The sequence below is a fragment of the Stigmatopora nigra genome, chromosome 7, assembly GCF_051989575.1.
Source record: "Stigmatopora nigra isolate UIUO_SnigA chromosome 7, RoL_Snig_1.1, whole genome shotgun sequence".
Taxonomy (NCBI): domain Eukaryota; kingdom Metazoa; phylum Chordata; class Actinopteri; order Syngnathiformes; family Syngnathidae; genus Stigmatopora; species Stigmatopora nigra.
In genome coordinates this window covers 9,088,736-9,103,826 of record NC_135514.1, presented here as the reverse complement: position 1 = coordinate 9,103,826, position 15,091 = coordinate 9,088,736, and the positions used below count along the sequence as shown (strand labels likewise).

The following is a 15,091-nucleotide window of genomic DNA, read 5'->3' as shown; positions in this document are numbered from 1 at the left end:
GAATACATTTAACCATTTAATAGATTTTAAATTACCATAATGACATAATCACATGTCTCCCCTTAATGCCCGTCACTGCACATCACATTAATAACTGACCAAAATCAACCCAAATGTTATGTCAATTCACATGGATGTGAACTTGCTGAATAAATGCAACAGTTGCTCTAGTATTCAAGCTATCAAAGAATAAATCAAAACAACCAAGTACTTACCTTTCAAAATATTTATTTTATAAGATGAAAGTCTAATTGAGGCTGTGACATTACCCAAAACAAAAGAAAGACTGATAGGTTTTGGTTCATACTGATAGATTTTATTTTTGTGTATTTACAAACAAGCACATGCAGGAAGTGAACAGGGACACAATTATGCTGTAATCATGATTAAGAGGACACAGGGCATGTCTACAGGCTACATCACACCAGGGAGGGATGGAGGGCCAAGCTACTAACTACAACCCATTTTTACACTCACACACTCTCACACACACGCACACCCACACAAGTGAAACACCAGGATGTGCTTTCCCTGACATGTTCACATGCTCTCACATTTCAAATCCCTGCGATTTGACCGAGAAAGAGCAATAAATAGTACATCTAATAAATAAAAGGCGTGCAAATAAATGCTTGCCCGTCTTGACCTCACATTAGGATCATGTAAAAACAATCAAACAAAAAACAAACCAAAACAAACAAAAACGTGTCAGGCAATGTTTTAGCGAGATTGATGAGCATTGGTGTAATTTAATGCTACTGTTGCCATGGTGACAGTAATGCTACACCGTCTTTACACGATGACTAAAGAGTTCCCTGAAAGCTGATTTGATCAGTGAAATAAAAAAATAAAATGACCTTATTTTTAGACATGAATCTTAATCTCTTTGACTTTTTTTGGGAGCATGAAGTACATGAGTCCTCTCCCCAGAGGACAAATGGCTCAACACTGTCACATTTGTTTCCGTGTCAATTCCAAAAATGACAAGAATCACTTAACTAGATGAAGGCAAAGCAAAGTACTGTGTATGAACTTATTACTGCCACCACATGATCACTTTCTACTATCACTTTTGTTAATATCGAGGACATAGGAAGTTTCAACATTACTGTCTTACTGGTTTAAATGTAGATGCAAAAGCCAACGCACCAGAAGATATCTTCGTCATAATCACGGCCACATAAAAGAAAAGATTCGCTTGCTGCTTTCAATTCAGGTAGGGATGCGCTCATGCCGAATCGGTACCAGTAGGAAATTAGTTATAATCATTGGTTGCTATCGTATTTCCTCAAATAGCAGCCTTAGGTTAGGCGGTAGAGACAAGTATTGGTTCAATCTCCATATATTCTAGCCATGTTGACTAGGAGGGCTTTCAATGGTGAAATAGGGAGCATTCACAGCCAGTCTTCAGTTTAAATGGATTGGATGTCTGGCAAAGGCAGGACTTAAATACCATTTAGATTTAAATAATCAACTTCAGATGCTATGCGATTGGCTGGAAACCAGTTGAAAGTGTCCCTTGTCTACTGCCCACCATTGGCTAGGACGGGGTCCAGCATCCCCTGCAACTCTTGTGAGGATAAGCACTACAGAAAATGAATAATCCACTTTAGAATGTTATTCAGGGCCATGATCAGAGAGTATCTGGCTTTATTTTCCATTTTAATCATATTGTTTGAAGTAGGATTTTGATCAACTTTGGATCAATGGTGATGCTCCAAATTTAGGCATCTAATCCATTGGATTGGAGACCACTATTTGAGGAAATAAGGCATACACATTTTTTCATGAAATGTCCTCAGAATACACAAAGCATATGACAAACACTTGCTTGCCTTTGTGTTCAATGGAATATCAATCTCACTTCATATATAGACCTATATATTTATAAGTTTTATATATATTTATGTATATTTATACATCAGTAAAATGTCAAACACGCATTAAAAGGTGAATGGGGCCGGTGGGCAATAAAACACACTTACACTCAGCTACAGTTCACTATATGATCACATATGCAACAAGAGGTTGTGGGACAGTACTCCCAATTTAGGTGCTGCCGTGTTGTCAACCGCATGGCAGACATTATAATGCGATAGACCCACAATCGATTAAGTACCCTAAAATCTGCAGGAAAGAGATTTACCCAGATTTTGGACTTAAAGTTCAAAATTTGATCCCATCCATGCAACCAATGTGGAGGAATTGCAACAAGCTCTCACATTATGGTGGAACATCCTAGGGAGAGTACTGCAACCTCGAAGTATTTACCCAACGATATACGTATATGTATATAGTATCATTCAAATGTTTTTTCTTGCCATGACATTTTCATGGAGTCCAGCTGTTAAAATGTCAAATGATGATCGAGGTGTAGCCAATCGGTACAAGCCCCTCTCGGTCTCCTTGACGACAGCGGATCCAGTCTTGGTCGACACCCGCTAAGACTACGAGCTCCTCGTCTTTACGGAAGCTGAGCTCGGAGCCTGATCCGGTGTGGTCGCAGAGCGTTCGCACGGACCTGAAGAGCGCCCCGCAGTATATAACATTTTTTTTAAAAAGCTGTGCAGTATAAGGCAAACAAACAAACATGAGCAATGACATGGCCCCCTCCCACGCATCAGTGCCACTTACATTTCATAGGAGGCTATTAAATTCAAAATAAAACATGACGATGGGTGAGGTGGGAGTTTCATTTTGGGGAGTCAAGTACTGCAGCATTTCCAAACTGCCTCATGTAAACATAAAAGAATTAAAATGGTGGTGCTAATGTTAAGTAGAAAACAAATTTGGCTTTAAAATGTGGTGGTTTTGTTACCGCTCCATAGCTATTCAACCCAAAACAATGGATCTGAGAACGAGCACTATTTTTTTTCAGCAATTCTGAATATGACATCACAACCAATTAGCTTTGTAGCGGAGGCTGGGCAAACCGATCCTAATTGGGTATGAGATAATTTCATTATTTAAGCCTTTTCTTACACATTTTAGGGAGGATGTGTCCAAAATATAATCTGCCATCATTTTAAACTATAAGTCTAAAATCTATAAGTGTGAATCATATTGTAGTTTTTTTATTTAGCATTTTAAATTCAGAGTAAGTCCAATAATATAATTCACTTTATTTGTATTGTTATGCAGTCAAAGAAAAGTGGGGAACATTATACCAATTTTTTTGTTATTGATGTTGATCATTTATCATTTTAAAGTTTACTAGATCTAGCAATTCATAGTATCTTTAATCGTAAATAATATTAAGATTGCTCTTATTCCACACTAAAAGATGGAAATAAATGAACCCTCATGCTCAAGTAAAAGAAAATGTACCTGTGTGGTTTTTCTGTCACTTCTGGAGCATCAGATTGGTTTTTGGGCACCGTATGATTCCCTTCCACTGGTTCTGGGCTTTTTTTTAAAACTGGCGCAGAAGTGCTGCTTACCATTCGCGTCAGCGCTGTGACGCCCGGAGCCAACCACTGCGATGGACGCCTGAAAGGTTGAATGCATAAGACTATCTTGGTGGTTTCTATGAAATCTACCTTCAATATTTGAGTGGACCAACCTGCTTGGTGGTGTGTGGCCTACTGGACTATTGGGGCTTCTGGTTGCAGTAGAGCCAAAGAGGCGACCCAGGCTCCAGGACACTTGAGTGACAGAGTTACCCGGGGAAAAGTCACTCTCTGTCTGGGCCAGGTGATTATTTTGGGCCTCCTCCGTTTTTCCTGCTGCCAAACTGAGATCGGCTAGATTTTGGCTGAGTTTTTCTCCCCAGCGCATCATAGTCCCCCAGCCCTGTTGCAGAACCTGGGATTTCACACAAAAAAATAATTGTCATTATTGAAGTAGTACGCATGATGATACGTGTTTCTGTTTGCATTTCCGAGTTAAAATTCTAGGCGATTTGTTCCATAAAATGTTATTTAAGTCAAATAATTTTCACATTTGGAAGACAATGTGTATCAAACTGCAGGTCAAGAATCTTAGTATGAATTATAGTGAGTTTGTGTACATGTTCAAGTTTTTTTTTATATTTTATTTGATACTTTTTTGGTATGTATTTCTTTTTGTATTTTGACATTTATAGCTGTATTTTCAATTTCACCTGTCCATATTTAGCTTTTGTTATCAAAGTTTTTATGTGCTTCAAATTGTTCTTACCACTTTAAAAAAAAAACATTTGGTGCATCGACTAGTGATACCATATCGTTATAGGCCCTTAGATGAGAAATTTCAACAGAAAGTGAGTACCTGTCCAGCCTGCTGAGCGAGGCTGTCCTCATCTAGATTTGGAGGAGGTAGTTCGCCAATTCTCTTGTCCTGGACCCACCGCAGCTGTGGACTAGTGTGCCCAAGGGTGAAGGACCACCCTGCGTTACCAGGACTAAGTTGAGCCGTTTCAGTTTCCTGATTTGCGGGACCTGAAAAGTCGACTCCCGAGAGGCTTTCCATGTATTTTCCACCTCTTATTTCGGGCTGGGTTGGTTTTCCTGCATCTTGGCAAGCAGAACTATGCACCTGTGGCGCAGTGGGCGGGGGCTCCAGGTGGTGGTGTTGGAAGAGCAGGTCAAGGTTGAAGGTGAGCAAGCTGAGAGGCTGCAGCACCAGGAGGAGCTCTTCCAACAGAGGATGGCAAACGCTCATTGACAGACGCATGAAGGAGGATGGACGGTAATATGTATCCAAAATATCTGCCAGTCAACAAGAAGGGAAAATAAATATGAATACCTGCACATTTTTAGAATAATTCATAGTTGTTAATTCGTTTTAGGTCTGTGTTATTCTAAAAATAATTTTCAAATAAAGGAGTACAAAAGCACTTACCTCGGCTGGACTGAAGGTTGGAAATCCAGAAATCAAGCTGCTTTGAACTAAAAATATATAAATATATAAATACAGGTGGCTTTATCGAAACAGGGAACAAACATTTTTCTGTAAACAACTGTAACTAACTTGAGTAATCCGAGGACAAATGCATTGAAGCGGTGTTTGCTCTGTCTCAGCTGAGGAAGTTCTCCGACTCGAAGTTGTAGATTGAACAGGGCTTGTGTTTTAGGTCCTGAATGATTTGGATTGAGAACAAAAAAGAGAAGAGTGGAAATGGTATGAATAGAAATACGTGTGTGCTTAAAACTGAAACGCAGTCAAAATCTTAATCCATTCATATCAGCCTGTAATTGTAGGCAATTGTACTGCACTAAATCAAATCAAAAGGGATTTTTCTTCTATACGCCCACCTGGTCTTGTTGAAGCCAGTACCAAGCTCCAAGCCGAATTGGGCCTCCTGCCTGCAATCAGGTCACTCTGATGGGGCTTGAGACCGTCCGTCAGCAGGCCGTGGAGGGCGGGGCAGAGGCACTGCAGCACCAGACGGCCCAAAGATGGATTTACGGTGCTGTCTCCCGATAAGGCCTGGAGGCAAGAAGGGAAGAGGACAATTTGTCAGATAGTGGCAGAAAGCATGCAAGATACGGCAATCTTTTGCTGTGCTAAGGTCTGGCTGGCTTCATTGTTTTCATGGCGCATTTTGGGTCAGTTGTGTCTTCGCATACAATAACGACATTGAGGAGCTGTAAAGGTCAAATAGGAAACTGCCTTTTTTTACACAGAAGATACAAATGTGATTCATGACTTCACCGGATTAAGCTTTTACTCAATGACGCAGTATTCCAGTGTTGGCGGATGATTTATGGTACAGGAGCCGCTGCGTTTAGGGGAGGGGGGGATTTTCAATGAAGGAGGTGGGCGTCTGATTATGACGTACCCTGGCTGTGAATGCTCATCTTTCAATGCACTTAAATTACACATTCAATTCATTTTTAGTGGTTTCCATTGAAAATGAATTGGATATCTTGAGTGAAATGACGTCTTAGTGTTTCATCACAATTAAAATGTCGGTCTTCAACACACGTCCATTTGACTAACCTTTTGAACCACAGTCCGAGAAGAACTGAACTGGGCCAAGACGGCTTCCACTGCCACGCTGACTGCGCTAACCAGAGCTGTGGCAAAAACACAGACACATAATATTGCTTTAGAATATCATCATAATCATACCCAGATTGCAGTACTAATACCTCTCTTTTCCAACAGGTGTAGAGAGGACAGACGATGTCCTCTCATAGGATGGGGCACATCTTCACCCATCCAGGATGCTTCACCTCTCCGCACAGATCCAGCAAACGATACACTGCGAACAGCTGGCGGTGGCAGCAGTAAAACAAATAAAAATAAAAAAGAGGAATGACTTAGAAGGAGAAGAAATCAAATTCAACAAGCGCAAATAAAGCCATGGCGGAGAGAAGTATCATAACTAAAAAGTGCTGGTAGGTATCATCAGCGATGAAAAGGCAATACAAAAATGGAACTACAGGTGAGTTGAATATGGAAGGAATCAAAGCATTGCATATGACTGGGAGTTTTCTGTTATAAATAATGTTTCGCCACCAATTTTGGGGGATTTCTTATGGATATAACTAAGGATTGGCAACTGCTAGGCAAGACCCTTTTTCACGTCGACATATTGAAATTATTTTCCATTGTTCAAGTTTCATTCATTCAATTTCTGTACCACTTATCCTTAAAAAAGAGTTGCGAGGGCTGCTGGTGCCTATCCCAGGTACTCTGTATCGGCGGCCAGCCAATCGCAGGGCATAACTAGACGGTCGACCATCCACGCTCACAATCATTCTTAGGGAAATTTAGTGTGCAACCAACCTATCATGCATGTTTTTTGGATGTGGGAGGAAACCGGAGTACCCGGAGAAAACCCACCCATGCCCGATCTAATCAATCTAATACAAAAGTGTGAAGATTCCAATTTTTTTGCCTGGGTTTGTTTTAGCACTACTGTGAACTCAAATATCAAAAATAATTGACAAACAATGACGAATGGATAAACAAGGTATAGAAAGTGACGGACTGAAGCAAATGTCAACTTTGAAAGCCTATTTTCTCAGTTTGTAGTGGACAAGGGCTATAATATTCCTTAACACAAATTTGTCATTACACTCATGACACTGTAGGGAATAAATAACAACACAGCAAAGAGGGAAAGACAGATATGATGTATAGATGGAAGAAGAGAAAAAGATCTTACTGGCCACGCGTGGATGCTGAGAAACCTGGTAGAGTTTTGGGGGAAGGGGAGGCGCACAGAGGGGTATAGGCGGGTAAAAGTGTGGGTAGTAAACGGGAGCGGGTAAAGCTGGCAAGGTGTGCGAGCGAGGGAAAAGGGGTGATGTTAGGCCAAAGCCCACCGCGCCGGATGGCAGCGCTCCCGAACGCAGGGGAGGCGAGAGGGCTCCGACGGGGGAGAGGCGGGGAAGGGAGCCCCCGTGCAATGGGCAGTGCTTGGAGCGGTGCAGGTAATAAGTGGGCAGGGGTGGGAGCTCTTTTGAGGTCCTGTTTCTGTTAGCGTGACGGCCTGTTTGCTTTATTTGATCGCATCGGTGAGTCATCATAACATCGATGTTTTTATATGGGGTGCTGCATTCTGGAGCATCTGCAGCACGATCGTCTGCAATACTCTGCTCGTCAATGCGGTAGAGAGAGTCCACGTTACCCTGAAGGCCCCAAGTGTCATCAGTTCCGCATGTAATGGGAAATTGTTTGGTTTTATTTGGATTTAAGTCGTCCGAGGACTCTCGGCCGACGTGGGCGAGTGGTCGGGAATTTATATGGAAATGGCCCGGTTGGTGGGAAGTGGGGACGGCGTGGAGGAAGTAAGGCTGAGGGGGTTGGATAAGGGAAAGTGGGGGAGAGGAAACTGCTTAATGGAAAAGTGCAGGGGGCATAAGCAGAGGAATGCGGGATTGGCGTGGACAAATGATGGAGATATCGGAAAATGGGAGAAGAAGTAGCCAAAAAATGTGGTAAACAAACGGGAAGGAGAGAGATGGAGATCATGTTAGTGTCTGTTGAGAGGGGAATGCACACTTTGGAGTGTATCACAGCAGAAAAAAAAACACAAATGAAGAAGTCATTCATAATACCAACAATTGCATGGATTCATGAGAATCAGTATAGTTGCATTTTAGCTGATTGGACACAGAAAGACTTTGAAAATAAAAACAGGAAAATCATCAAGCCACAACTTTCGGTTTCATGAGTTGCCTGTGGAATGTTGAGCAGAAGGAAAACATATTTAGTGTTATTTAACTCTGTCAATCGCCTATGATAGCAAAGTTTATTCGCTTCTATGCTCACAATTCAAATGGATTGGACGTCGATCGCTGTCCATGGTACCTAATGGGTTTAGATGCCTTTCAAGTTATTATATATACTTGCATTAACAACACTGAATCACAAGAAACATCAAAGTTCTCTCAGGTTAAATTAATCGTCTCTATGCAAAGCTAAAGGATCGCACAAAATCGATCTTTTAGAATCAAGAAATAGCCCTTATGATATTCAAAGTAGGATCATTCCAATAGTAAATAAACATACGTCACTCACATTTAGGTCGCTTGAAATTGAAGGTGCAACACTTCCTATTTTGGATCAAGCTTTTCGGTAATTGGTCATAGTCATAAGCCCCGCCTCCCACAACTCTTAAAGATATATGTACATGCCTAAAAAGTTAGGCCACTCATTTCTCATCTCATTTTCTGAACCACTTTATTTTCTCTAGGGTCGCAGGGGGTGCTGGAGCCAATCCCAGCTGACTTCAGGGTAGAGGCGGCATACCTAGGGGCAATTTAGAGGGTCCAATCAGGAGTACCCAGATTAAACCCACGCAGGCCCGGGAAAACATGCCATCTCCACACAGGTGGACCGACCTGGATTTGAACCCGAGTCCTCCACAATGAGGCCGGAATGGATATGTATGCTGTAATAACTGCTTAAATTTGAGTATTATTGCGAAAACTATTTGAATTGATCAATATAAATTTAAATAAACCTTCTTTCTTGTTGAAGTCATCACAGCTCTGGATGAGGTCAGTAACCTGACCCCAAGCTACATCCCAAAAGTGCTGGAATTAAAAGTCATTTAAAAAAGACAATGAATAAAATATCGAGGGGATTTAAAGAAAAAGCTAGTATATTGGCTTTCCACCTTTTCTCTTCTTTGGGCAGGGAGAGGGAATGAATAATTAAATGAGACAGTGATGACATCACACTCTGATAAGCAGGAACAGAAACGCTTGCTGGAGACTTTCCAACTTCCCCTCATATTACATTCAGCATCCATCCTTTCACCCACACAGTTATCCTGCCAGTTTTGTCCCTTCATAATCTTTCGGCAGCGGGCAACATGCGATTCTGTGACTCATCCTTCATCGTGCCACCCTGATTCGCACCATTGTGCCCACAACTGTTACTTTAGTTAGTTTTTTTTACACTCTGAAATTCCCAGTGAATTCTGAAATCATTTAATTTTGTTTTTGGCAGCTCTAAACACAAGCCACAAAATCATGCAAATTTTAATTATTTAAAATTCATCCTGGCTGCATTCACCTTCAATATTATTCACTGAGCCAGGAAGTACTTTACAGTATATACTTTTTCTTTCTTTCTTCGTTTGTCCCATGTGGAACATAAAAAAAATAGAATTGGGCCATGCAGTCATTGCCACTAAAATATATGAGACTGGCAAAGAAGGTAAGAGTTTCTGCAAGATGTTAAAACAGGGGTCGGGAACCTTTATGACCTTTATTCCTTGAGAGCCCTACTCCGCATCTAAAAGTTAATATACATGTGTGATTTTTTTTTGTCATTTCTGACCAGCGGTTTCCATATTTTAGCTCACAGGATAGAGCCACATATGGCTCCTGAGCCATAGGCACCCATCAAAAGATCCACATAGAGTTTCCCTACCCCTGCTTAAATAGGACTGAGTGCCCTTAATTTAGGAAGAATAAATGTGAATTGCTTCCTACCAGTGGTTCTTGACTCAAGTGTTCTCCCTCCGTCAGCCTGTCCTCGCACCTCCGCCTGGTCTTCTTCCCACCTCTCCTTGTCTTCCTTCCCCACATCTTCACGCTCCCACTCCCTGCTAGTCGTCCATAGGCTGTTGTCACTGCGCGAGTAGCCCACCTTGTCGGCTCTTCCACTCTCCTCGTCTGCCCTCTGCAGCATTTCTTTCAACGCCGCCATGGAGGTGAGAGCCGGTGGGGGTTGCATGAATAGGGCCTGGGCCTGAGAGGTGTATTCCCATTGGCTGCCGCCGCTGCCCTCCTTCTCCCGTCTCCACTTCAGGTTGTATAGTATGTCGGGGTCCGGGGTGATGACGTTGGGGTCGGGGTCAGGGTCAGTGATCACCCTTGTGGTAGGGGCGCCGCTTTTGTTACGGTAACGCAACTCCTTGAAGCTGGTCACTTTTGGAAGCGGGGAAGTCTTCTTTATGGTTTCCGCCTGAGATTTTCTCAATTGAGTGGATTGCGGCGGGGCGTCGACTTCGGGCGTGAACGCTATCAGCCAATCGAAACGCTCAGGCCGAGAGGAATTTGCCACCAGGGTGCTGGCTCGATGGGATGGCACGCTTGGCGGAATTGGGGGTAAGGGTCGAGGCGGAGGAGGAGGGGGTGGAGAATCTAGGACCCCACCTGGATAATGGCGGGATGTGCTGTAGTACGTTTCGGATGTTAGATTGCCACTCTTCTTTCGTCTTCGGGCCATTTCTGAGAAGGAGGTGGTTCTCTGGGATTCTTTTGCCTCTTCCGCCTTGCCCTCCCTGGGAATATCTGCCCGTCCATCACCAGCCGACGTGCCTCGACTGCTATATCCAATGCTTTCCAATGTTTCAGGATCGCATTCACCGTCCTTCTCTTGTCGTCCGGATTTGGCATCTTCTTCTTCCAACATCCCGACGCAATCACCGAGCTCTGGGCTCAGTTTTAGGAGCTCGGCCTGGGTCAGCCCCGCCAGCATTAAGAGCTTGCGGATTTCCACGTCCAGCGCATGGAAAGAAGGTGGGGGAGGCAGTGCCGGAGGTGGTGGCGGGGGTATACCTGGAGGGGGCAGAGAGGAGGAGATAACCGGCGGTGGAGGCAAAGGTGGTGGACGTGTGGTGGGGGGAGGTAGGGACAAGGGGGTCTTTTCTTGTTCGGCCTGAAGGGCGGCGAGACGTTGGGCTTCTTTCCTGGCCAGGTGTCGCCTCCGAGGTGGAGGGATGGGAGGAGTCGGGGTGGGGATGGATGGAGCGGAGGTGGTGTAAAGAGTCAGGTATGGGATGGCTTTGGAGGCGGGGAGGGGAGGGATGGATGGGGGAGATGGGGGGGAAGGTTTCTCACAGCGAAAGGTGGTGAATGTGGGAGAGGAAGAGTTGGGTGAGAAAGTGGTCAAGGTAGGGGTGGTGGACACGGCCATGGAGGTGGTCTCCCGGCTGATGTTAATGTAGGTGTGGAGGTCGGAGTTGACGCTGGCATGACGGGCCGGAGGCTTGGGGGGGCGAGGGGGAGGCTCGGCCGGGGAAGGGGTGAGAGAGTCCGGAGCGAGAGGATCTTCGCAATCTGACGGAGCGGTCAAGTCCACGCCGGCGTCTGAGAACTCCTGGGATTCCGCTATTGATGCGCTACGGTTTTTGTAAAGCTTCCAGCCCACGTCGATGTTTCCCATTTCATCCATGACGTCGGACAGGTCGCGCTCCTCCAGGTCATCCAGATTGCAGCCCTTCTCGTGAAGCCGGGCGATGTAAGATAGTTTGATCTCTCTATTGACCTTTTCTAAGCGATCCAAGTGATCCAAACGGTCTCTCAACACATCCCAATTTTGCTCGCCCTCTAAATCCCATCGAGCCACTTGGATCACCTGACTGAAACGTTCCATTTTCCCAAACTCGCCCACCGATTCCAAGAAGTCCAGCAAACCCAGCTTGGAGGCTTCGGCATCTTCTTTGACTCCCAAATAGTCGGGAGATGGGGTGTCCAATGCCGATGGATAACCCTCATCTGGGGAGGAAAGAGGGCTGCGCGACGTCACTTTGAAGGGATTGTGGCCAATCGGCAAGGACGGGAGCGAACGTGCGGGCGGCTGACATTGTGGCGACGAGTCTTTGACCGACAGGGGGTCTTGGCGTTGGGGGACGTAATGATCGGCCGAGTCCGACTCCAGATCGGAGCAAGAGCTAATGGAAGTAGAGGAGGAGGAGGTGGAGGAGGAGAGCGAGAACTCCAGCAGGGAGGGAGGGCAATCGCAGCATGAGGGCACCAGGGTGTCGTCATCGTCCTCATCATCGCGGTCGCCGTCATCATCGTCTTCGTCATCGATATCGATGTCTCCGCTGCTGCTCTCGTCTTCCTCTTCTTCAGATTTGGCTTCTTTCTTGTCATCTAGATCCGCTTTTTCTAATATGTCTTCATGGACGGCAGGCCGAGAATGTGGCTCTGGCTGAGAGGGCAACCGGAGCTGCTCTTTCACCCCCGTCTCTTTTTTCCTCTGGGGTGGAGCCACAGGAGGTGGAGGAGGAAGCTGCAGCTGATGCCTGAGAGAAATAGTGTTGTTGTTGTTGTGGTTATGGTTGAACATGCTGTTGTTGTCCTGCGGCGAGCGACCGTCGCAACACAAGCACGGCAGGCTCGCCTCGTTGCAATTGGGGTCGAGAGGGAGTACCGAAGGAGCCGCGGGAAGCGGAGGGGAGATTTTTTTTCCTGTCACTGCGATGCGAAGGCTCTTGGGTTTGGGTTTTGCTGATTTCAAAGGGACGGAGCTCTGTTTTTGGGCGCTGAATCTGCTTTGGATGAATGGCGCCCGAGGCTGCACCGTAGGCCGGGTCCTGGGGGTGGCAACTGGAGCTTTAGTCACACGTCTAGGGGAGGACGACGTGATGGGGTTCATGTTTTTATCCTCTTTCGGAGCAATACGAGACTTTGGTCCAGTGTAGGTGGTGGCCCGTCGACTGATGTCGAAACGCCGCGGCTTGGCGGACTGGGATGAGCAGGCAGAAGATTGCATTGTGGTAATAGGATTTTTTTTTTTTTAATGGGGAAATTGGTCACTATTGGAAGAAATTATCAGGCAATCAGAATGATGTTGCGTTGCGATGGTGTTGGAAAGGCTTGCTCGGGTCTGAAAATTCAAAGGAGACACATGGTGAATTTTGATGATGGGTAATAAAGGACATTTTTACATCACTCTTTTGATGTTAACGGAAATTGCCCGCAGGTATGCGGAATGTTAAACTTGTGACATTTTAGGTCATACCAATTTCTTGCAGCAAGCCAGGCAATACTAAAAGCAAAATTTAAGCAATATGATTTCTGGTTGAGAAATATGGCATCATCTGAGACCAACAAAATAAATAAATAAATAAATAAATATTTAAAAAAAATATAAATATATATATATATATATACGTGTATATATATATATTTTATTATGTCCTCATTAACTATTTCAGAGCCAATGACAATGACAGATGTCCAATCCTCTCTTTTTAACCTTCTGGGGTGAATTTAAATGAGTTTCTCACTAGTAGACGTCCAGTCTATTTGAACTGGGAGGCCAGGAAGTGAATGTACTTTCATTGATTTTCTGCCATCCAACCCAGTTTAACTGGATTGGATGTCTATTGCAATGAATGAGTTAAAATTGCGATTAGATTTATACTCTAAAAGGAGTCAGATTTCTTGTCATCATCATTGTCATCTGTTCAGCCTTCTCGCTGCTGTTGTTTCTTGTCTCCATCTGTCCATCCATCCTCACCAGCTCATATGATAATGAATATGAATTTAAAAAATGTATTTTCAGGAAAGAAAAGAAAAGAACAGCATCCCTTAGAGCTACGAAGGGCTGATTTAAGTGGAGCATGAAATAATCAGGCAGCAGCAGCAGTGAGGCTGCATGAGAAGAAGGCTATTGCTGCACTGTGCCCTTTCACGTCACTTGAATATAAATCACAATGTCTCATTCACCACTGTCACGCCAAGGCAACGCAGACGAAAGAGGCATCTTGGAAATTAGGACCTAAACAACATGTCATTTGACTCTTCTGACTGTATCCAGTATTGAGCTTGCATCTATTGATCCTATGGACACGATGGAGACTGGGAGGAGGAAGAGGATGGAGGATGGAGAGAGGAGAGGGAGAGGGGAGGTGGGGTACCATCCGCATCGCCCTTAATATAAAGGCCCATCTTCTTTTATTGTCCTAATATCGACATTACACTAATATCAATTGATAATACAGCTTGAACATCTTCGTTTAGAGGCGGTAGACATTATTCCCGAGAAGCACAGTGCTCATTCCGTTTCTGCTATTATAGATGTCCTTGTAAAGAATGGATGTATGGTTATAATATCATAAATATGCACTTACCTAATGGGAGATGTGGTCCACATCTCTTCTTTCCACCGGACCCGATGAGTGTGTCAGCCTGCCGGTCTTCTCGCGAGCGTCGAGACTCGCCAAGACCGAATGATGAGACGCTTGAGGGGAGGGGGATGGTCACGTGCTCGGTACATACTGCTCGGCCGTGTGCGTCACGTGACTCCCGCAAGGGTGGAGCTCCCCGTGGAGATTCAGCACCAGCACCACCGTCACAGCCTGGAGCAAACCACACCCCTTCACTCTTTCTTAAGAAGTTAATTATTATATTTTGATTCCTCTACTTTCACCCGACTGTCATTGTCATAAATTGCCTAGTTTTCTTATTTAATTCATAGGAGTAAATGTATTTAAGGGTAGAACGGCGGCGACACAGAGAAGTGGTTCCATATGTTGAATATTGGGTTAACTTAGGATGGTGTGGGTTTTCTCAGGGTGCTTCCTCCAATCACTTAATGAATTTTATGAACCTTCTAAAGGATAAAAACAATCGTATTAGTAATAGTAATGGTATTGCCACTCCCTATAAAAGTGTGGCTTGCATAGCTAAAAATGTGATGTCCAAATATGCAGACACCATAATTCATTAATAATTATAATTTCATTCCAATTGTAATTATTTTAACTCAATAACAAACACCCTTCCCACAACTATTATACATCTAATAAAAAATCAATTAGCTTATTGCCTGCCTTTGACAATGACACTGAATCATCTTTCAGCACCATAGACAGCACCAATGAGTGCACTGTAAAAAGTCCATCAGTTTATGAAGATAAAGATATGGGAATGTTCTCTGTCAGACTTGATGAACGCTTCCCGCACTG

The 15,091-nt window shown here is 44.2% G+C and overlaps 1 protein-coding gene across 3 annotated transcripts; it reads right to left on the bottom strand.

The window, feature by feature from the left end:
* Nucleotides 1-294: 294 nt before the first annotated feature.
* Nucleotides 295-12,948, bottom strand: rusc1 (RUN and SH3 domain containing 1). Of its 3 annotated transcripts, none has more exons than XM_077721781.1 (11): nucleotides 9,879-12,948; nucleotides 7,097-7,768; nucleotides 6,075-6,197; nucleotides 5,923-5,999; nucleotides 5,235-5,409; nucleotides 4,951-5,056; nucleotides 4,822-4,868; nucleotides 4,249-4,688; nucleotides 3,563-3,804; nucleotides 3,328-3,489; nucleotides 295-2,521 (listed from the first exon to the last, which is right to left on the bottom strand). In XM_077721781.1, the coding sequence occupies exons 1-11, from the start codon at nucleotides 12,889-12,891 to the stop codon at nucleotides 2,356-2,358; spliced, it is 5,223 nt and encodes a 1,740-aa protein (XP_077577907.1). In that variant the 5' UTR covers nucleotides 12,892-12,948; the 3' UTR covers nucleotides 295-2,355. The 3 variants fall into 3 exon arrangements, with proteins under 3 accessions (XP_077577907.1, XP_077577908.1, XP_077577909.1); XM_077721782.1 differs by having other exon boundaries at nucleotides 7,097-7,765; XM_077721783.1 differs by lacking the exon at nucleotides 7,097-7,768.
* Between the last annotated feature and the right edge of the window lie 2,143 nt (nucleotides 12,949-15,091).